Genomic DNA, 21851 nt, shown 5'->3' on the forward strand with positions numbered 1-21851 from the left:
GAATGCTAGTTGAACTGGGAATGCTAGTTGAACTGGGAATGCTAGTTGCCAGCGCTGTCAAAACTTTTCAAGCTATCATAGCGCTGTAAAATAGCGTTCTCACCCCCTTCAAAACCCCGCTGCGGTAGGAAACAAATCCCGCCAAAATGGACGATGACGCAGAGAGACGAATGATGGTTATCGACGCCACTGAAACGATGATGGAAGATCTGGCACGACGACTGGATGATGGATCCACAAGCAGCAACCCTGGCGCGAGCAGGGCACTGCTCGACCGGGCGCGTTTCGTGCTCCAAGGCGCCAAGTGGGAACTTCAGGATGCGCAAGCGCTCAAAGCTAAATTGAAGAAAATGGTTGATAAAGCAGAGCGAGCCAAGCAAGTAGACATCCTTGTCACCATTGAATTGGAGTGCTCTTGATTAGTTCATTGTTTAGTCTAACAAGAGCGAGCCTGTCAAGTCTCAGATTGCGACGACGCAAAGCAGCTTCTCGATGGCCTAGCGAAGCAGGGCATGTCCGTCGACTCGAAACTGGAAAAGGTGGTGACGAAGGACGACCTGGACGACTTCAAGCGAGAGCTGCAGCAGCGCTTGACTGCTGAGATCCGGTAGATCGCGCACAAGCCGGGCGAGATCAACCAATCGAAAAATCTCGTCAACGAGCCCCCTGCAAACCTCGCCGACGCCAACGAGGAAGATGACCCGCTCGTCCAGCATGAAGTTGAAGCGAGAGGTACCAAGAGAAAAAGGGTGGAGGCTTCCGACAGTCAACCGGAGCAAGCCCGTCTGAGCGAGCACGGAGAGCATGACCTCGCAAAGTTCACACCGTCAAACTCTCCTGCGGCCGCCATCCTCCAGCGACTGGTGCCGCCTTGGACCACTGGGTTTCCGAACTTCATCCGCTTGGCCCTCCGCAAAATCTGGGCGGAAGAGATTTGGAACACTCAAGTGATCCTGGTATTCATGGACAACACCAAGCTCAGACGATGGTGTTGTGTCCGGGGGGCAACAGAACTTCACCACAGTGCCTCGCGCCTAAATGCGCAACCTGACGGCAACTGCTTGTTTTGCGATGGCGACTGTCTCCAGATCGCTGATCGGCGATAGGGGAAGTCCCCACTTCTAGGAAGTTTCGTGTTCGCTTGGTGTCCGCCTCAGACTTCAAGCGTCAGACAGCGAAGTGAGCTGCTGGAGATCATCCCCGTGTTTCCTGGCATATCGTTTCGGTTGGAGGATCAAGAGGATTAGACAGAGGGTTTTCGGCTGACGAATCATGTATGTGGCGCAGAGTTTGGTGGGAGCAAGTACGGTACATGTATATACAGAGAGAGGAACCACGCGGCCGGGTAATTCGGCCAAGGACTTGGGAGATTATGAACAGGCAGGCTAAGGACTGTGTTAGGGGTCTCGTCGACAGCGTGGGCAGAATCCAGGTGGACAATTGGGTAGCCGCAAACGCCTTATAAGATCGCTTCGAAATGCGACCAAGCTAACACAAGGTCAACCTACACACGGCCCCCTTTCGGGCCCGCACTATTCTTCCCCTGAAATACCGTGTCAGAAGCCGTAGCCCCTCCCTCACTCGTCATCCTCCAATTCCTCAACTCGTGGCGCCATGTAGCTGCGCTGTTGCGGAGCGGTAGACACCTGAGTGTCAGTCGCAGTTGTGGTGGCCGTGGCCGGGGCAGGCTGTCCAGTGGTGGCGGAGAAGGTAGCTCCGGCAGTAGCTGAGCCAGACGACTTCTTGGTCTTCTTCTTTTTCTTGTTGGCGGCAGGCTGCGAAACCGTCAGTACGTAAGAGAGGCAGAAGGAACCGGAAAACTGACCTCATGCCACGCCCAGACAGGCTTGAAGCTGTCGATGACCGAGACATCCTCCCAAAGATTCGGGAACAGCCAAAAACCCGGCGGCAGGATAAAGTAGGTTATGCAGAACAGGATAACCCGGAAGATAGCCATGGCAAAGAACAGGCCCATGAAGCACAAGAATCCCCAGCTCAGGTAGTAGCCTCCCTGGCGCAGCTTCATCGGCCACAGCGGGTAGCAGACGACGGCGAAGATCGCCGCCAGCGCCAGCGCCGCGTACACCTTGCGCATGACCTGGCTGCCTTCCCACAGCCAGACGTAGTACATCTCGTCGCCAGCCTCCTGCTGGGGCTCGATGCGCACCGTCCACAGGCCCTTGACGCGCTTGCCCTGCTTCTTGGGGGGCGCGTGGTCGTGGCCCTCGTGCGGGTCGGACTTGACGACGCGGAGCGCAAGCATCGACATCGGGAGCAGCTTGAAGGTGTTCTCGAGCGAGGCGCGGTCAGTAATCTCGGGCAGCTCGGGGTTCTTCTTGCGCGCGGCCTTGTAGGCGTCTGACTCGAGGGCGCGGAGGGCGCGTTTGACCTGACAGGCCGTTAGGAATGGCTGAAGTCTGGAGATCAAGCGGGACGTACTCTGAACATGTCCTTACGCTCGCCATTCAGGATGACGGTGCGCGGCTTGAGGTTCTGACCGCGCAGGAACTTGGCGAGAGCCAGCGCAACTGGGTTCGGGGGGCCTGGTACGATGGGCTGGGGTTGACCGTGGCCGTGCTGGTGCTGGTGCTGGTGAGGGTGTGGATGCGGATGTTGGTGTTGATGCTGGTGACCGGGCTGGCCTTGTTGGCCTTGCTGCTGCTGCGTTTGCATCCGCTCGGCGGCTTGTCGCTTGAGATGTTCTGCAGCTCTGGATTAGCTAGAGTCGATCGACTTGACTGACGACGAGCTCACCGATGAATTGCGGCACCGTCATGCCCATCTTCTCTGCATCCATCGCCAGTTGCCGTTGCATCGCAGCGATCTGTTCTGGGCTGGGCATCATGGGCATCTGGCCTCCCTGCGGAGGACCCTGAGGAGGAGGAGTCTGCATTGCTCCCGAGCCTTGCGATCGGGTTGCGCGAGAAATTGGTTGCACCTGCGCTCAAAGCTGGTGAGACTTAACGTGGAGAATGTTGACAGTTGTGCTGCGATTTGTCCAGCAGGTGAGTGTGGGACTGGCTGCTTTGTGGGCGTTTGCAGCATCTGACGTTGAATCGGCACAAATCCGTACACGTATCTCAGATCACCCTTGTCGTTTGTTCCTGACCAAGAAGGCTTGGCGACGGAGACCAGCCTTAAGTGTACGGATGTACATAGCCTGGGGTTCTGCAGCGGAGGAAGCGTCAACGTTTTCCCGGAATGGGACATGAGCTGAGCACGAGCCATGTGACCAGGGCTCCTGTGGCTGTGGCCGGGGCTTTTTCCACGGATGTTTGTAGTGGTCTCAGCCACTGCCGTTTTACATGATGATCATTTAATTTTGCTTCCTTCTCCGCTTCCAGGACAGAGCCCGAGAGCACGCACACTTTGAAGCCCATCCGACGAACCCTTTGGAGCCGTTCAACAACTTTGACATAAGAAGGGGGACTCGGTTGCACGTGTTTGTGCGACATGCTACACCCGGCGCCCTATCCGATGGCCTGCCTCATCGAGGCGCGCTGTGGGCCACTCGATTTTGACAGTCAAGTTTCCCGCAGCTTCTGAGTCAGCCCAACGCGCGACTGCTCAATGGTATCCGTATTATCGCGTTCGAAAACAAGCTGTCGTCCTGCAACCTCTGCGGCCGGGCCATTGCTGTCAAACTTGTTTGCCTCTTAGCTTTGCTCCACACACACTGACTGCAGGATCTGTCTACACACCACAAAAAGGTTGAGCAGGCAACTCGGATCCCTTACAACGATTCGGCGCAAACCAATCCGGCGCGGCGGCCGGCTTTTGAAAAAAACACATACCCGTTGATGCAACGGTACCTTGCAGCCGCCTGTCGGATGGCCAGCATCCACCGAGATCGAAACATGTCAGCAGGGGTCTTTCCATGTCCGGATACGACAGATCTCAACGACGCCCTCCGCGCCGTAGGGCCCGTTTCAAGAAAGAATAGCAGCGACCCGTTGTCCGGCTTCCATCAGATTTTAATCCATTCCTGCTCATTGCCAAATGAGAGGATTGGCCCACCGAAACAGGGCCAATATTGACGGCCACGAGGCCCCCCTTTTGCAGACCCTTGTGGCAATGCGGCCTCGATGGTGGCCGCTGTCCAAGGAAAAGAGTGAGACATTTGAACGCGGTGCGGCACCTTTCGCGAGCTGTCACTGGTTGAGCTCCCAGGCTGGGTGTGTACGGCTGTCCGCGACCTCACCCTCCCCCGGTTTTGTAAGCGCCAACTGGTTCCTCGGTCGGGCTACACCAGCCTATCAGATGCCGCCCCTTGTGACCTCACATCAGACCACTGTCCACCATTTGATCAGCATGCTCAGCAGAGCATGCAACAATCTCATCGGGCAGCACGATGTTATGTAAAGATGGCTGGTCCGTCAACGCCGCCGCGTTGTGACTTCCTTCCGTCGTGTGCTTTGTGACCTTTCTTTGTCTCCGGGTGCTGGTCGCTGGACGCCCCTCGTTTCTTTTTCTTGAGGCATGAAGCCTTCACTTTCTCTTCGCTAGGTGCATAAAACGCGGCATCATCATGTCGGCAGCCTTATCCTCGTGGTTTAGTTCCCTAACATCATGTTTCGGCACTCGAAAGAGGACTGGAACAAGTAAGTCCGGTCGGGTTCTCGTATCTGGCTATGTGCTAAACCTGGCAGGCATTGAAAAGAACATCGTCGTCTTGCGAGACCAGCCTGCCGCCATCCCACGGCCGTCGGCGGAGCCGCTATGGTCGAGTGAGAGGACGTATGAGAAGACGCTAGAGCGTGAGAGGGAGAGGACGCGACTTAGGAGACCAGCTAGCAGGGGGAGTTTTGCTAGGAAAAACTGGTTTGGAAGGCCCTCATCATCAGTACACCGGCTGCGGATATCAGGGCCGACCAATTTCCGTCACCTACAATCCGAGTCATTCCAGTTTCCACCGCAGCCGTCGCGGCCACGCCCGCGTTCGTTCCGCCCGATCGAGCTGAGTATCTACGAGCCACAAAACCGGTTATCACCAATTCTGCCGCACCTCGAGTGGGATATCACGCCACCACCGCGGGCCTACACGGCCAACAGCTCTCGATGGGATGCCAGCAGCGGCACGACGCTCCACAACGAGCGGAGCTTCTCGTCAATGTCATTCCACCTCCCTCGAAAGCATGTCCGACATGAGTCTGGCCTCTCGGACACCAGCATGAATCCGCCAAGGATACCGCCCAAGTCACGAGCGCGTGCGTCCACCGCTCCTAACCCCGGGCGTATCGTTGAAAGAATTGCCAGTGCGATCCTCGAGAAAGAGCGGCTGCTGGCCGAGATCGACTCGGTGATTGAGCGGCAGAGTATCTATTTGGGCAGCCGGCCCTCAACCGGCTATGACATGCGGGGTATGTTTGAACTCATCAGACGTGTGAGATCTTTGCTAAATGTTCTAGACCTCGAGCCAATGCCGTCAATCCCGGCGCTGCCTGCGGCAGCCCCCTCATTTGCGGAGCGACTCAGCATCGATGACCGCCCGCGCACCGCTCCGTCCCAGATGAGAAGCATAACGGTGCAAGAAAAGACGCTGGAGCTCACGGCCGCCGCACAGTCTCAGCCATCACAAACGCCCTACGACGCCTCTCAATATCGCTCCTCCCGCGAAAACGACGACGAGCACCGCGAACCGCCGCTGGCCCCTCCTCTCCCCCTCGTCTTGAGGCCACCACTACGCAAGAAGAAGTCCTTCTCGCGCATCTCCAACTGGCTGTTCCACCCGGACGAGACCCGTCAGAGCAGCACCGACTCGTCACCAACCATGGTTATAACCACGTCGCCGCGGCCCATCAAAGATTCCGACGGCTTTTATCAATGCTTGGCGCCGCCCGAGGGCCTGCCGCGCACCAGCATGGAGACGTCGTCGTCAGTCTACACGTGGGAGTCACGGTCAGAAGACGACGAAGAGGAGACTAAGACGGTGCCTACCACGACGGCCTGGTCGCCGGAGCAGACGCCTAAGCAGGGGTCGTCAAGGCATACCACGCCCGTGATCGGGGTGGCTAAGGCAGGGTCAGGATCCGAGAAGGGGACAAGAGGCGCGCTGGGCGTCGCTGCTAACTCTTTGGACGGACACCGGCCGCTGAGCGTAGGTGTTGCGATTTAGTCATATTTTCCGATTGTTTCTCTGAGGATATACCCGTGTACTGTGTACGATAGGGCTGGGATAGACCTGGGTACGGGAAAAGGATGGCCTGCTGTCGAGCTGGATGCTTGGCGTTGCGTGGCAACTGGGGGTTAATGGAGGGGTTATTTACGGCGGTTTGTGTTGACTACTGCTATATGATACCATGGCGTTGCGTTGTTGAGAGCCAGCTCCCTTTGATAGACACGGAATTGCAACAGATGATTTGCTGGCATACCATTTTCCCTTGGCTTGAGGGTTGCGAATTTGAACTGTTGTCAGTGATGTTCGTATCCGCCGTACGTGCATGTCTTGGATCAATATCACGCCCTGCGGAAATGCCTAGCCGCCCGTAATGTCTTGAGTGTCTCGGCATGAAGTGTCACGAGATGGAGGATGGGGATTACATAATGCAAGAGCGATCGCACTGAAACAGGTAGGGCATTTGCACCTTGCTGGCAGCTTGTGCCGCGACAATGCTTAATATTATCAGTTTTATGGGAAGCTGCTTTGGAAGCTTTTCCGTTAAGATCGTGCATTTCAGGTGGGAGGACGGTTCCTCCGCCTCGGTCTGCAACCACGGAGTGTGTCTTGGGGTCAACATCGGTCAGACGCCGCAATGCCAGATAGTTAGCCCCTTGCGCAGCTCTTTGTGGTCGCACCGACTGGCAAAACCGTATTTCAGGCCCATCGTCCCCTTTGTAAGCGCCTTGCTTGCCTCTGCTTTGGTACAGTGTATCGTCCCGTCATGTTTTAGACCTACTCCTGGCGAATCTTGAATTTAAACGCCTCTGAAGGCCTCACCGGATCTTCGCCAGGAAACCTTAAGAGTAGCTAGTATACCAGAAGGGTTTCCGTCTTGGAAGTGGTCGGTTGTGTCTCGCAAGAGGCCGTGACGCTTTCCCGAGTTACCTTCGCGGGGCTTCTTGGGGCTCCTGGGTGGAGATCTGAAAAGACAGCATGATTGGCCCACGATCATAACCCGTGCACGTCAGACTCCTGTCGACTACAAAAACGCCCAAATTCCTCTGAGCAGTCACGTCAGAGTTGGGAAATCGATGACAGGTTGTGATGCTGGACATCATATAAAACGCGCTTCTGCAAAAGTGAGGATGACAGCCGTCGCTTGCTGCAGGCGTTTGAACCCTGGCCGCTTACGCCCAACGTCGACTCTCCGATATTCCTGAATCGTTCCCCTTAGAACGACCGCCCTCGTCCAGAAACATGGTCGTCCTCCTCAACCACATGCGGAGATCTCGCTCCCCATACATGTCCATACCGGATGAAGGGGACGAGAAAAATGAACATGAAGTCTCCATTCGGCCCAAACGGTTCGGATTCCTAGAGTTCCGTGGCTGGAGCGTCGGATTGGGCCGCTACGAGGTTGTCAACTGTATCATATGTTTATCAATAATGGTACTGGTTCTCTACCCTGTTTCGTAAGTGGAAGTCTGCAAAAAGCGTGCGGCTGCTCTATCACTAACCAACCAGATTTCTGTGGATACCCATGACGTGGGAATGCGACCACAAAAACAATGGCTTTGTGTGTGGCACTCCCATATCCCGCTCCTGGGGTCAATACTCGCCGTACTTCCCAGTGCCGTCCGAGGTCGACCCCGACATTCCACCGGGCTGCAAGCCCACCTTCGTGCAAGTCCTCTCGCGCCATGGTGCCAGGGCTCCGACTCTGGGGAAAGCCAAGTACTACGCCAGCCTCATAGACAGGATCCACAAACAGACTGTCGATTACGGCAAGGATGTCAAGTTCCTTCGAACATATACATACTCGCTCGGCGCTGAGCAGCTGACCCCGTTTGGCCAACATCAAATGTTCAACTCGGGTTGGAGATTCTACGAACGGTACCGCTCGCTCGCCAGCCAGTCTGTGCCCTTCGTTCGCGCCGGCGGCCAGGCCCGTGTTGTGCAGTCCGCCCAGAAGTTCACAGAGGGCTACCATTCGCTCCTTAGCTGCCACCATCTCGGCGGCGACGACACTTTACCTGAATACCCCTACGAAATAGTCGTCATCCCGGAAACGCCTACCACCAACAACACACTCCACCACAGCCTCTGCCCGGCCTTCGAGAATGGTACCTACTCCGCCGTCGGCACCAGCGCACAAGCGGCCTACCTACCCACCTTCGCCCCGCGCATCACCGCCCGGCTCAACAGCCGCCTCCCCGGCGCGAACCTCACCGACGCCGATACCATCGCGTTGATGGACCTCTGCCCCTTCGAGACCGTCTCCCAATCTTCCACCGGCACCACCCTCTCCCCTTTCTGCAACCTCTTCACCCACGCCGAGTGGCAGTCTTACGACTATTATCAGTCGCTGGGCAAGTGGTACGGCTTCGGCCCCGGCAACCCGCTCGGCCCGACGCAGGGCGTGGGCTTCGTCAACGAACTGATCGCGCGTCTCACGCGGTCGCCTGTGCGGGACGGCACCAGCACGAATAGGACGCTGGACGCGGATGAGAGGACGTTCCCGCTGAACAGGACGCTGTACGCGGATTTTAGCCACGATAATGACATGATGACCGTGCTGGGCGCGCTACGGGTGTATGAGAGCGTTGGGATGCTGGATAATAGCACGAGGACGGGGCCGGAGAAGAATGGAGGGTACTCGGCTAGCTGGGCGGTGCCGTTTGCGGCGCGGGTTTATGTCGAGAAGATGAGTTGCCGTGGTGGGAATGAGGAGATGGTCAGGGTGCTGGTGAATGATCGGGTCATACCGCTCAGGGGGTGCGGTGCGAATAATTGGGGGATGTGTACGCTCAGCCGGTTCGTGGACAGCATGGCGTTTGCGAGGGGCAATGGGCGGTGGGATTCGTGCTTTGCTTGAAACCATACTCAGGTATCGAAGATTGGATCGGGGTCAGCGATTGATGAGGCCCGGCTTCCTTGCTCTGCTTTCATTCAGAAAGTAACGTACTCCATCGCCCCAGCCCATCGGGGGCTTCGGCCCAGTCCAAGATTCCAAGCTTGCGAGTTTGGTGTACAGCTCACACTGTAGTGTCCAAAAATCTCTGATTCTATCTGGTTACTCCGGACAGCCAGCCAGACGTGACAAAGAGATGGCTCCATAGGGTTAGGCTTAGATGTCGGATCTCTGAGGACACTTGATCCAGCCTTGGCGTCATCAGCGGGGCGTCACAAGGCTGAGGGGCTGCTGTTTTCGGTTTCGGGCTGCCGGCCCTTTCGGAACGAACCCAGTTGCATTCCTCAAGCGACCGACCCGACACGAGGTCGCCAACAAGGCAGCTGGCATGCAACCTGGCACTTGCACCTTCCCATCGCACAACCTGACCTCACGCAACAATCGAGGCGTGCGCTCATTTCTCATAGCGTACCGACCAAATCGGGCCCACAACCATGAACACGGCAGGCGCAGTCGTGCTCGCCATCGTCCTGGCGCTGATCGCGGCCGCGGCCGGGTGGGTGATCTTCACTCGTGTCCGGGCATCAAGACTAGGGGTAAGCTTCGTCTTGATCAAATTTTTCGCCATACTCTCTGGCAGCTAACAGCCAGAAGTTACCTCCGCCCCCCTGGCGATCGTACATCCCCTTCCTCAAGTCCTCGTCCTCGTCCTACGGCGGCCCCGCCCCCGCCCCGGGCGGCATCATCGGCTGGATCAACGACCGCATCCGAATCATGCGCTATGGTCGCAACACCCGCACCGCCGCCGGCGCCTATGAGAGCTCGTCGTCCTACAACGCCGGCTATTCTGGCACGACAGGAGGTAATCGCGGCTTCGACCACCTCGACGACGACCCCTGGGATTCGCGGGTCGGCGGGTATAACCCGTACGAGGAGGAGCGCGAATTGGGATTGGCGCCGCCGAGCGGCTATGAAGGACACCAACAGCATGCGGGGTTCCGGCCGGAGGGCGAAGGGTACCAGATGAACTTGCCCGTTGACCCAGCGGAGGAGGAGCCGAGGGGCCGGAAAAGGAGTCGGTCGCCAGGGCCGTCGGCAAAGTCGAATCCGTTTGGGGACAACGCTGAGCCGAGTAACATCAGCTTGAGGGGTGTTAGCCCGCGGCCGATGGAGACGTCGTTTGCCGGGCGGAAGGCGGGGAAGGCGGAAGAGGACCATGACAGGAGGTCGATATTTCGGGAGGTGATGTAATTTTGTATGAATGGTTGATTACGGGTTGCCGGTCAACGTTGTGCATTGTGTGTGTTTCCACTGCTACAGTATGGACCATTACGTCTTTGGGAGGGTGGTTTGGATGGCGTTCGATCGGTTGCTTTGTCTTATCGCGCTGCTGTGGGGTTATACGCACTTCATCAGGACATCTACTTGTTACAATGCCATATATGTGTCTACGAACGGTGGGCAACCTGTAATATTTCTGTGGTTGTCTGCTCAACACTTCCGGCTCCGGCTTGGACGGTTATCGGGGCGTGACATCCACTGGGACAGGAGTCCGTCTCCGTGGTGACGATCCTGAGCTCAGAAACACGAGAAGGCTACCAAGGCCGAAAGAGCCGGAAGAGCTAACACCAAACCATTGATGTACCCAAAGGGAGCCTTGAACGCATCAAGCCACGCCGGCGGCCGACCTTCAAGCTGGGATACTCCACGGCCCAGGATGTGGATTTGCTTGGGATGTGGTATAGGTATGTACAGTAGCTTGAAACCCCAGCTGTGATCGGCGGTGCCGACAGCTACCCCGCTACCCCACCGTCAACAGCTAAGACCCCTCGCCAAGTGTCTGCCTTCACCCTTGAGAGCACTCCTACGGCCTGAAAGAATCCCCGACGCAACAATGGCAGACATCGACCTCCAAGCAGTTCACGACACGCTGGTGTCGGTCGCCTTTGAGGCGGGCCGCATGATCCTGGCTGCGAACCCCAGCAGCATCTCTACAGACACCAAGCTGAACGGTCCGCCCTCCCCTCCCCACTCGTTTCACTCGCTCTAGCTCACCTTGTATTACCTTCCCCAGCCGTCGACATCGTCACTGAAACCGACCAAGCCGTCGAGCGCATGGTCTCGTCCCGGCTACGCGACGCGTACCCATCCTTCGCCTTTGTCGGCGAAGAGACGTACCAAGCCGGCGTGACGCGCATCACGGACGCGCCGACCTTCATCGTCGACCCCATCGACGGCACCACCAACTTTGTCCACTCGTTCCCCAACGCCTGCATCTCCCTCGGGTTGGCTGTCGACCGCCAGCCCGCCGTCGGCGTCGTCTACAACCCATTCCAGGACCTGCTCTTCACGGGCATCCGGGGCCGGGGCAGCTACATGCAGCGGAATGCCTCGCTCGAGGCGGGCAAGGGGCTAGGGGAGAAGGTGAAGCTGCCGCTGGGCGGGGCGAATCCGCCTGCGCTGGGAGACCTCAGCTCGGCGCTCGTGTCGATTGAATGGGGCAGTCAGAGGGACGGGGAGAATTTCGAGGTAAAGGCACGCACATTTAGGAAGCTGGCGGCCGCGCGGGAGAATGGGGGCGCCATGGTGGGGGGGATGAGGTCGTTGGGCAGTGCGGCGCTGAATCTGTGTGCCTGTGCGGCCGGGCAGCTTGATGTGTACTGGGAGGGCGGCTGCTACGCGTGGGACGTCGCGGCTGGGTGGTGTATCCTGAATGAGGCCGGCGGCCGGATGGTGAGCGGTAACCCGGGAATTTGGGACACGGAGCTGGACTCGCGTGTGTACTTGGCGGTTAGGGGTGCCCGCAGTGGGCTGAAGGAGCTGGTGGAAGAGTTCTGGAAGGTCATTGGGGATGGTAAGATGGATTACAAGCATTAGAGACTGGCGAGCAACTTAGGCGCCGGTTTGGATACTCGATAGAATAGACGGCGGGAACACTATCGCCCAACAGAAGACACGACCTCCAAACAATACACCACACCCGCCACAGTGGAACTTTAGAAGAGCGGAGGGACACCAGGTATGGTTGGCTGCCTCGGCCGGGTACATGTTCCGGTGCTGTCCCAGTCTGGTGCCCCCCTGGGCTTGTTGTCACGAGGTGTAGTCGCGTGTCCAAGGGTCACGGTGGTGATTCGAAACAGCTAGAGGAAGGTTTCTCCTGACGCAGCATGTCCGGGGGAATGACGAAGCTGCTCATGGCTATTTGATTGTCATACCCACCACCACAGTAGGATACACGTCCGAGAACTGCCGCAGTAACTCACGCGGCTGTTGATAGCCTGATAGCCTGATCAGTTTCCTGTCTCGAGTGACGCATTGGATGGTGATACTGCATTTGAGTGCGCCGACCAGCAGCATGTCCCGGATCCGCTTATCTATTCCGTTTCACGACAGGCGCAGAAGCTTTCTCGGACGGACTTGACTCTGAGATAAGGTAAGTGTATGAGCTCTGCAGATGTATATACGAATCGAGTTCCAGATTGAGGATTGTGAGGCTGCCGCCGAGAACCTTAACGGTACGACATGTTGCTTCCGTCCCCTTCCAGATATGGCAGCCAAGCACTTGACCATGGATGCTGTACGTTCACGAACACCCACTCTATTTGCCTTAGATACACAGATGGCTAAGTCTCAATGCCAGATGAAAAACATCTTACTCTGGTACGGTTCAATCATCTCGCCTTCGCCTCGTTGAATGCGAGTAGGTACCTCTGATGTTAACAGCCGCTCCGTCACACACGGTGCGCAGGGAGAATGCCCGAGTCCGGGGAGCGCCGGACCGGGCGGGAAAGGAGAAGGCATGCGGAACGGCGCCATGCATATGCAGGCGGCGCAGCAGTCTAGCCGCAACGCCTGAAAGGACTGTTGTTATCTGCTGTTGATAAGCATCTGGCACGCCATTGCACCTGGACGTTATCTTTTCTATCAGAGCGCTATCATGGAGTTGCAGTCTTGGACGCGGCTCGTCTTTACATACCTTGGACTGTTGTACTGTACAAAGTACGGGCCGACACCGGTGCCATTCGATGCAAGTTGTTATCCGCAACTGCGAGAGTGTGAAAACTATGCCCTTCGTCTAGATAAGCGAGCGAGCTGTCCACACCATCAGAGCGATGGAAAAAGTTCGGAATCAGAGTTGGCACAGCCTTCAAATGCCGGGCCGAAACATGACGGTTTCAAGGTTTTGGACGAGCTTGCTCACCGATCGGTTACACAAGGTTTCACTCCAATTCAGCCAGCAACTTGAGGGCTCCAGATAAGAAGCCGAGGAAGCCTCCCGCCGGGAGCGGTATCGGCTGCAAGCAGGCTTTCCAGCCCGGGACAACATTGCAGAGGCAGTTTTATTCCACGTCCAGCCGAGATATGCGCGTGTTTCTGCAGCGAGCTCTGTGCGCCAGACCGACGGTGAACAGGATGATATGACGGCAACCGACCAATCCCAGGGTTTTGATGACCGACAGAAAATGCAGCGTCGTTGCTATCGGATCAGAAGCAGGGAAGTTCTGGGCCACGAATCTTGGCTTCTGGTTGCATGCAGATGCGACAGGGACCCTTGTTCGGACCGTTACAATATTAGCCGACAGTGTTGGTCAGGAGCCACACCGACTTGCTTTGCGTCCCCAGATATGGTATAGGGAGTTCTTCCGGTCAGGCGGCCACGGCAGAGTCAGCTACACATATATATCAACAAACAATGCCGTTTTTGCAATACCTTGACGTGGGCGGTATATTTTGTGCACTAGTTACCCCAGGTTGTGTACAGAAACAGCACCAAGACGTTTCTGGAAGAAACGATAAGCTCCACACAGTGTCCGCACAGTTAGTGGATTCAAAGCCACCGAAATATTTCATGGAGGGGCTGAGAGGGGCAACCTGTCTTCCGGCGGGGCCTCATCTGCATCCGTCGCGCAACATGCTCCTGGTTGTCGAATCTGAGATATTGCAGCCATGTCAGTCATGTCAACAGGACCGAGGCCGCATGAGTAGGATGGGCGGGGAAGTATCTTTGAGGGTCGGCGTGCCCATACGGATAGCTGGTATTGCACGAGATTGGAATGGCCGCGTCTGGAACAGGCTGGACCTGTGAAATTTACTTCATGACCCCGGTCGTAATCCCGTCCGACTCCATCCGAGCACTGTTAGAGGTCAAGGTGCCCTGGACCGACATCGTAAATTATTTTCCATGTGGCCAGTGTCTGCCCCTCGGTTCGTCCCTTCTTTCAACTCTTATACCCGGTGACCGACTGTCCACCACACCACATTCTTTTTCCTAAGCAGTCAACTTTCACTGCACTCGAGACAAAGCTGCTTCAACAGCAGAGAGCACTGCGGTGCAACACTCACCAGGTGCTGCCGACGGCGTAAGACTGAGGCCAAGCCGCGAAGCAATGACTCTAACAAGAAGAACAAGTCCCCGCAACCCGGATGAGTTCCCCACGGTCCAGCTCTTCTTGCTAGGTATGTGCCACTCCACCACCCGAGTGCCCAGAGGATGCAGCTAACAGGTGCAGCCATCGTCCGCCTCGCCGAGCCCATCGCGCTCACCTCCATCTTCCCGTATGCCTGGGCTCTCATTAAGCGTTTTCAGATCGGCAGCGAAGATGACGCCTCCTTCTACGCCGGCCTGCTCATCTCGGCCTTCTCCCTGGCGGAAGCCCTGATGGGCATGTACTGGGGCGGACTGTCGGACAGGGTCGGCCGCAAGCCCGTCCTGCTGCTAGGGTGCGTCGGCACCATGTTCAGTATGGTTATGGTCGGGTTTGCCCAGAACATCTGGGTGGCGCTGCTGGGGCGGACCATCGGCGGTCTCCTGAATGGCAACATCGGCGTCATCCAGACCATGGTCGGCGAGCTAGTCACCAAGCCGGAACATGAGCGTAAGTTCGCCACCCAAAGTTTTACAACAGATGTTCGATCGTTGCTAACAAGTGCCAGCTCGCGCATTCTCAATCAGTAAGTAGCAGATTGCTCTTTTGCCGCCCGACAGCAACTAACCATCACAGTGCCCTTCGTCTGGAGCGTCGGCACCATCATCGGGCCCATGATAGGGGGTTTGTTTGCTGACCCCCACGAGTCGTACCCCCACCTGGTCCCCAAAGGCTCCCTGTTCGATCGTTTCCCCTACCTGCTACCAAACCTCATCTGCGCCGGCATGCTCCTAGTGAGCATCGTGCTCGGCTACTTCCTGCTCGAGGAAACCCACCCCGACATGCAGCCCCGCGTGCTCCTGCCGGAGGACACCTTCGTCTCCGAGAACACACCCCTGATCGAGACGTCAGACGCCATGAAGCGCCCCGCCGTCGACCTCCGCGACGAGAACTACGGCACCGTGCGCTCGCGCGACGCGCGTTCCACCGAGTGGGCCACCAAAGACCTGGAAAAACAGCCCGTCAGCATCTTCTGCAAGCGCATCATGGCCGTCATCCTCTCCCTGTCTATCTTCACCTACCACTCCATGACCTTCGACCATCTCCTGCCCATCTTCTTCGAGGACGACCGCACACCATCCCACTCGCTGACCGTCATCAAAACCCTCGCCCGCGGAGGCCTGTTCTACTCGCCGGGGGGCCTCGGCCTGTCGCTGCAGGCCGTGGGCTTCATCATGGCGGTCCAGGGCGCCATCGCGCTGTTCATGCAGGCCGTCGTGTTCCCCGTCATGGCGGAACGCGTCGGCGTGTACCGCCTCTTTGTCCTCATCACCTTCTTCCACCCGGTCGTGTACCTGATTATGCCGGCGCTGCTGTATGTGCCCGAGGGCTGGCTGTACCCGGCGATTTACTTTTGTCTGGCCGTCCGGAATTTCTTTTCGATACTGCTGTACCCGCTGCTGCTCATCCTCATCAAGGAGGCCACGCCCAGCTTGACGGTGCTTGGCAGGGTGAATGGCTTGGCGGCGAGCGCTGGTGCCGCGTGTCGCATGGTCGCGCCGCCGGTGGCTGGGTATCTGTATTCTGTGGGGAAGAAGATGGATTGCACCGCGCTGGCCTGGTATGGGAGTACCCTGGTGGCGATTATTGGGGCGGTGCAGTGCTTCTCGGTCAAGAGGGCACGGGACGACAGGGGCAAGGGGGTGGATGTCGAGGAAGCGGTGGAGTAATGAGGGTGCTTGGTTGGGTTGAGCTACGGGGTGAAGCGAAGGAAAGGTTATGTGTCTTTCATACGTTTGGAGCTCGTGGGAGATAATGGCGAGAAAAAGGGCATGTCAGGTTGCCAGTGTGGCATTGTGATAAACGCGGCGCAAGGAGTTTGGTTGCTTTTTGCTAGGCGTATTGGATATGGCGGGTAGCGGGGTGTTTGGGTCACTTGATGTTCATGACTTGATGACAACTGGTCGTGGGATTGGGGTTCAAGCTGGGTAGAAAGAGGTATAGATAGACGCGATACCAATTTGAGCGAATATCGTAAAGCACAATGCTGGTTGATTGAAGTCTTCGTCTTGACTTGCGAGTCTGAATGGGGTAAATTTGTGCACGGCTCGTCTCTGCTCTTTTGACCACAAACCCGTCGATAATTACGCCCCAAGGACCATCGCAACACACCTTGTACCGTAAAGCTGGGAACCACCTAAAATCATCATATGGAACTTTTGTCTGCTGTCGGGCTTTTGTTGCGGATGTCAAGAGGTGTTATCTTGGCCTTAGTAAGGAGTCTCTTGTCTCAACAGTCCCATCTGTTCCAAGCCCTCTTTCCCGGAAAGCTTTTTCCTGCTGCGCTTGTTACCGGCGTATATGTGCGCAAAGCTGGCAATGGCCAGGTTACCATGCTGCAAAGGACTGCCTCGAAAGGGGCGAGTACCTATACAGTCTCACCTGCGCCCAAAACCAAGGGGACGTGAATGCCAACTGAATGCACTGCTCAACACATATAAATATCAGCTAACTAACACATGTTCTATTGAGGGCTCTACTGCCTGTCGTTCTTATATACCTTTCCAACTCACTGACAGTAAACACCGTTGGTGTGAGTAATATCACAAACGAGCCAACCACCATTCGGCTATTGGCCCATATCCCGTTCACCGAGCATTCGAAAGTTGCCTCCAATCAGCCAGCAGTCTTCATCCCTCCGGACCCTCGCACCCCTTACAGGACAAATAGTGCGGCCCCTGGCGCCAGTCCTCCACCAACATGTGTCCCGTCACACCTCACACCTACGCATGGGAGTGCGTTAAAGAAATAAGGAAGTAAACCTGCACGAGAATCTGGGACGCAATCCACGCCGGAGCTTCAGAGGAGGAGGCACGATAGCTCTAGTACAGCTGCCCCCTGCAAGCATGGACTCGGGGCCACAGAGTGCGGCCATGGAGGAAGTGCGACAAATGCCGCCATGAGGACTGGCTCAGTTCGCAATTTGGTGCGTGGCAACGAAGGTGGGATTCCCTCATCCGCATTGTGAGGCACAACCCTGGGATAGTGGAGTACCTCCAAGGACAGAGACGAAACCCGAAAACAACTGGGAGCACGCGGTTCAAGGGATGGAGATGTCTTACCGGGAGCTCCCCAATCTGGAGGGAAAGGCAGATGTGTAAGGTAACTGAACTTCTTGAGGCCGCTAATGCCCTGGTTTTGGTTTCGCGGTCTTGGGTCCCGGCGACGGCCGTAGGTAGGCCTGCTCTCCTGCCCTGGTGGCTAGGGGATGCGTGTGGTCCACTGAGAGGCCGGCTTTGGTAGCAAGACGAGAGAGTCGTTGAGCATTACGCGAGAATACTCAGTTGGACGCCGTATGTTTGCATGAATTGAATATAAGCGAGCTATCTTATGAAGGGTGGCTGACGTTGAGAAGCAGGCCCTTAGCGAGATGCAGCCAAATGCGCTCCTAGAGATGTTTCAGTTTTTTGCCATCTTCTAACCGCTGCAATGAGAGTCAAGAACATTCGAAGCAGGGCATAGCGGTTGGATCGACATCACGGCTGTGGTACGAAGCACGGCGTTTGCCGATGTACCTACTCTCCGTGGTCGCCCTCTTCCAGCCAACCCGTGTCCCCATCAACCCCTTGATTTCCACTCGGTGTCCCTTCGAGACGGAATAGAAGCGCTGGCGTTGACGTTGACGTGGTGTTCAGGGATGAACGGTCCATGTAAACCTTCGAATTTTGAATATCCTGGAGATCCATCCCGATCAGAACGACGACCAGATACCGTATGGTCATGTCGCAGGTTCTGATTCTTCCCATTCTATCCAACCGCAGCAATGTAATTCAAGGGCAGACTGGCCACCTGGGGTCCAGCAATCCCCGAAATCCGGCTGCCGATCACCGCTTTCCAGGCCTGAGGGAGGTATGTGGTTAATGTCGGCATGTGGGCGGGTGTGCGTAATCGTGGCCCCACAATATCTCGTCTCGACCAGACCTCGAGGGTTGCGCGTCGACAGCACCTCCTACTTTAGTCATTCAGAGGTTGAACATTGCGCTTACGGCCGCGTCTAGCTCCGGCAGTGCGGATGCCTGTCCAGTCCGGAGGCTCAAATTGGAATCAGGGGCCGGCTTCCTCCGCAAACGACGCGGGGAACACCAATAGCACTCCAGATGATGACCATGAAACATTCGGTTGGGTGAACAGGGCGTGTCCTGGAAAACGCCCGGGCTATGCCGTTGGACGCGTATGTTGCCTAGGGCCAGGGGATAGAAGTTGAGCATCCCGACGATGGCAGAAGGTAGGGACCGAAAGGTATATAGATCAACCAAGTTGCCCGTCTCGACTCTCGATCAGTATCTCATCGCCATCCTCAGCTACACGGCATCCACTCACTTAACCGTCCATTTACTTGAATTCAGCCATTCATCATGCTCTTGACCAAGGCTGTTTCCGGCCTCGCCGTCCTCGCCGGTCTCGTGGCTACCCACCCCGGCCACGATGTCAAGCACGAGGCCGCTGAGCGCCGCGCCTACCTCCAGTCGGCCAAGCGCACCTCGCTCGCTCACTGTGCCGACAAGCTCAAGGCCCGCGGCGTACATGCCCGCAACATTGCCAGACGCCAGGCCATCGTCGAGAAGACCCGCCAGAAGCGCGGCCTCAAGAAGCGCGACTTCGACACCATCATCGCCACGTCCCACAACAAGACAGATCTCGGCTACACCTCCAACACGGATGCTGCCACCCTCTTCGCCGGTTATAACTCGTGCCTTCTGACCCCTGACGTAACCCAGGGCCCGTTCTGTAAGTTCTGCCTTGTGCACAAGTGCCCTCCTTGACTGGTGCTGGACGTTAACAGCGCGCCCCAGACGTCGCCGGCGAATACGTCCGCGAGAACATCGTCGAAAACCAGGCCGGCTTGTCCACCCTGGCCGAGTTCCAGGTCATCGACGTGGCCACCTGCGAGCCCGTCCCCGACGTCTATGTCGAGCTGTGGCACTGCAACTCGACGGGCGTCTACAGCGGCGTCCTGGACGGCAACGGCAACTCGGCCGACACGACCAACCTTGACAACACGGCCCTCCGCGGCATCCAGCTGACCAACGACGACGGCGTCGTCACCTTTGAGACCATTTTCCCGGGCCACTACGAGGGCCGCGCCACGCACATGCACATCATGGTGCACGCCAACGCGACGCTGCAGGCCAACAGCACGCTCGGGCTCGCCAACTACGCCAGCCACGTCGGCCAGGTCTTCTTCGACCAGGACCTGATCACGGCCGTGACGATGCTCGAGCCCTACGCCTCCAACGACCGGGGCCTCACGCTCAACACCGAGGACGCCATCATGAAGGAGGAGGCCGCCACCGACGGCGTCGACCCCATCGCCGAGTACACCCTGCTCGGTGACACCATTAACGACGGCCTGTTCGCCTGGCTCGCCTTTGGCATTGACACGACCAAATCCAACGTCATCACCCCGGCCGCCTACTACCAGGCCGGCGGCGGCGTGACCAACGAGAACAGCAATATTGGCGGCGGTGGTGAGAGCGGTGCTCCCGGTTGTGGTGCTGGTCCCAGCGGCGCTCGTCCCTCCGGGTCTGGGGTGCCTCCTAGCGGTGCCGTCCCTACTGGCTCTGCCCCTGCCAGTGACGTTGCAACGTCCAGCTCTTCTTCTTCTAGCATTTCTGCTGTTGCGGTGAGCAGTTCGTCTCTCAGCAGCTCTACTCTCAGCAGCTCTACTCTCAGCAGCTCTACTCTCAGCAGCTCTACTCTCATCAGCTCTGCGCTTGCTGTGACCAGCTCGTCTGCCGCCTCTCCCTGCCGTGGCTCCAGCTGCGGCAATGGCAAGGGCAACGGCAATGGCATCGGCAACGGCAATGGCATCGGTAACGGCCGCGGCCGTCAACACAAGTAAGTTGCCAAGTTAGTGCACATCAAAGTGTGAAGGGGCGCGAAAAGTTTTTAGGGATGTCCGTGAAGGAGGCTGAGGTCGGAAATGCTTGGGACGATGCGGTGGAGTGTTTCGTACGTAAGAATCTAGAGTACGTAACCAGCGGCTTGCCGGCCAATTAATTCCTTGAATGGAATATCACAGTATCGTCCCTTGCAGCTGATCATGATGCGCAAGTCAAATCTTTCTCCTTTTCATCTAACCGCCAAAACCGAGCGCAGTGCTACCGTGCTGGGCAACAGAAGATGTCCCGCGAGGTACGAAGCGAGCTCTATACCAGGAAACCCTTTCGGTCTCACGAGGAGAGATTTGGAAGTAATCGTGATAGCAAAGGAGGCGGTCGCACAATATCTCGGAAGTCCGTATGCTAGAAGGCGAGCCAACAGCCGCGGCACGAGCGCAGAACCACGCGTGCGGCTCTTGCGTTCTCATGAATCTCGTGATGTTTGCAACTGCTCGCGGGGTCACGGCGCAGATTTCATGAAGCGTCTGCAAAACGGCTCCAGCATTCACTCCGGCGGACCATACGGTGCTCGACGGGCATGGCACAATTCGCTGAACCATGGTGACGAAAGGCGAGTACGTCTCGATGAACCTGTCCACCTGTCGCTTCTCAACCTCGTTCAGCTCGGCTACAGCAGCTCGCTGGGGCCTTGAAGCACATGGCGCTCAACCCGCTTCCTCTTGTTGGGGCGGTCTTGAAGGTATCGATCAGCGGGAGGGTCGGCGTCGTTGGCCCAGAAGTGGAACCCACCGGGAGTCTTTGTCCTGGTCTGCTTCGACCGTGTCACCAGTTCCGCCAGTAAACTGCGGAACCCGATTCGCCGACTGCTTGTGAAGCTCTTCCTTCATGGCCAGGAGATTGTTTGTGATGGTGTCGAGCTTCGCTTGCAGCAGAGCTTGGTTCTCCTGCTGCGACTCGAAAACCTCGCCGATTGTCTTGGATGTTTTACTCGCGTCGACATTCTCATCTCGGGCCACTGCCACCGCATTCTGATTGTCCTGTTCATAGAAGTCAAGTCTTGAATGGTACCGAGGCCGGGTATCATATCAGTTTCTCACCTCGAGAGCTTGCTCCAGCTCCTCAGCTCTGAATCGTGTCATCCTGTGCTCCAGCTCGCTGGCTTCCTTGAGCATTCCAACCACCTCGGAGGCGCTAGCTTTGCAAAACGGGTCGCCGCTGCCAGCGGCTTCCACTCATTCTTCGGCAAATCGACCCAGTCGCTGGACTAGGCGGTCGAATGCTGCCTTACGCAAGCCCCGTGTTATTGCCCAGTGACGCTCCGTCGTTGTCTAATTTTGCTGGCGCTGGCAATGCAATCTTGAATCGACATCGAGAATTTGGGGTGATTGTTTGTGCTGGGTCGAGAGCTTTGTGAGTGAATTTCTCTCTGTCGATGTTTGTTTCTGTGCGGGTTTGGTGGCAAGGAATCGGTAGTTAGTCAAAAGGGTCAAAGAGAGTTCGGATGGAAAGAGTTGGCTCATGTTAATATACCAGGGCTTCGATACTCAAAGGCCCAATACCTTAGTGAATCT

At 57.0% G+C, this 21851-nt stretch overlaps 9 protein-coding genes across 9 annotated transcripts; 6 read left to right on the plus strand and 3 right to left on the minus strand.

The window, feature by feature from the left end:
• Positions 1-351: 351 nt before the first annotated feature.
• N657DRAFT_642270 (uncharacterized protein) lies at positions 352-1051 on the minus strand. The gene has a single exon (XM_062792310.1). The coding sequence runs from the start codon at positions 804-806 to the stop codon at positions 498-500; it is 309 nt and encodes a 102-aa protein (XP_062649309.1). The 5' UTR covers positions 807-1051; the 3' UTR covers positions 352-497.
• Positions 1052-1261: 210 nt separating this feature from the next.
• N657DRAFT_642271 (translocation protein) lies at positions 1262-3284 on the minus strand. Its single transcript, XM_062792311.1, has 4 exons — positions 2755-3284; positions 2440-2702; positions 1826-2389; positions 1262-1775 (listed from the first exon to the last, which is right to left on the minus strand). The coding sequence occupies exons 1-4, from the start codon at positions 2891-2893 to the stop codon at positions 1578-1580; spliced, it is 1164 nt and encodes a 387-aa protein (XP_062649310.1). The 5' UTR covers positions 2894-3284; the 3' UTR covers positions 1262-1577.
• A 1244-nt stretch (positions 3285-4528) lies between these two features.
• On the plus strand, positions 4529-6115 carry N657DRAFT_567715 (uncharacterized protein; the record flags this gene model as incomplete). Its single annotated transcript, XM_062788538.1, has 2 exons — positions 4529-5360; positions 5409-6115. The coding sequence occupies 2 exons, from the start codon at positions 4529-4531 to the stop codon at positions 6113-6115; spliced, it is 1539 nt and encodes a 512-aa protein (XP_062649311.1).
• A 1431-nt stretch (positions 6116-7546) lies between these two features.
• Positions 7547-8975, plus strand: N657DRAFT_678642 (acid phosphatase; the record flags this gene model as incomplete). The annotated part of the gene is made up of 2 exons (XM_062796091.1): positions 7547-7572; positions 7625-8975. The coding sequence occupies 2 exons, from the start codon at positions 7547-7549 to the stop codon at positions 8973-8975; spliced, it is 1377 nt and encodes a 458-aa protein (XP_062649312.1).
• Positions 8976-9375: 400 nt separating this feature from the next.
• Positions 9376-10658, plus strand: N657DRAFT_613487 (uncharacterized protein). The gene is made up of 2 exons (XM_062790413.1): positions 9376-9607; positions 9666-10658. Exons 1-2 carry the CDS (start codon positions 9506-9508, stop codon positions 10260-10262), a joined length of 699 nt encoding a protein of 232 aa, XP_062649313.1. The 5' UTR covers positions 9376-9505; the 3' UTR covers positions 10263-10658.
• A 170-nt stretch (positions 10659-10828) lies between these two features.
• N657DRAFT_642275 (inositol monophosphatase) lies at positions 10829-12210 on the plus strand. Its single transcript, XM_062792312.1, has 2 exons — positions 10829-11023; positions 11086-12210. The coding sequence occupies exons 1-2, from the start codon at positions 10906-10908 to the stop codon at positions 11886-11888; spliced, it is 921 nt and encodes a 306-aa protein (XP_062649314.1). The 5' UTR covers positions 10829-10905; the 3' UTR covers positions 11889-12210.
• Positions 12211-14251: 2041 nt separating this feature from the next.
• N657DRAFT_688284 (MFS general substrate transporter) lies at positions 14252-16319 on the plus strand. Its single transcript, XM_062796930.1, has 4 exons — positions 14252-14468; positions 14522-14887; positions 14946-14963; positions 15014-16319. The coding sequence occupies exons 1-4, from the start codon at positions 14399-14401 to the stop codon at positions 16105-16107; spliced, it is 1548 nt and encodes a 515-aa protein (XP_062649315.1). The 5' UTR covers positions 14252-14398; the 3' UTR covers positions 16108-16319.
• Positions 16320-18405: 2086 nt separating this feature from the next.
• Positions 18406-20467, plus strand: N657DRAFT_613496 (aromatic compound dioxygenase). The gene is made up of 2 exons (XM_062790414.1): positions 18406-19165; positions 19231-20467. The coding sequence occupies exons 1-2, from the start codon at positions 18793-18795 to the stop codon at positions 20277-20279; spliced, it is 1422 nt and encodes a 473-aa protein (XP_062649316.1). The 5' UTR covers positions 18406-18792; the 3' UTR covers positions 20280-20467.
• A 46-nt stretch (positions 20468-20513) lies between these two features.
• Positions 20514-21452, minus strand: N657DRAFT_631823 (uncharacterized protein; the record flags this gene model as incomplete). Its single annotated transcript, XM_062791093.1, has 3 exons — positions 20514-20967; positions 21070-21308; positions 21378-21452. 3 exons carry the CDS (start codon positions 21450-21452, stop codon positions 20514-20516), a joined length of 768 nt encoding a protein of 255 aa, XP_062649317.1.
• Positions 21453-21851: the final 399 nt, after the last annotated feature.

This window comes from Parathielavia appendiculata (assembly GCF_033297405.1).
Source record: "Parathielavia appendiculata strain CBS 731.68 unplaced genomic scaffold N657scaffold_3, whole genome shotgun sequence".
NCBI classification, from domain to species: domain Eukaryota; kingdom Fungi; phylum Ascomycota; class Sordariomycetes; order Sordariales; family Chaetomiaceae; genus Parathielavia; species Parathielavia appendiculata.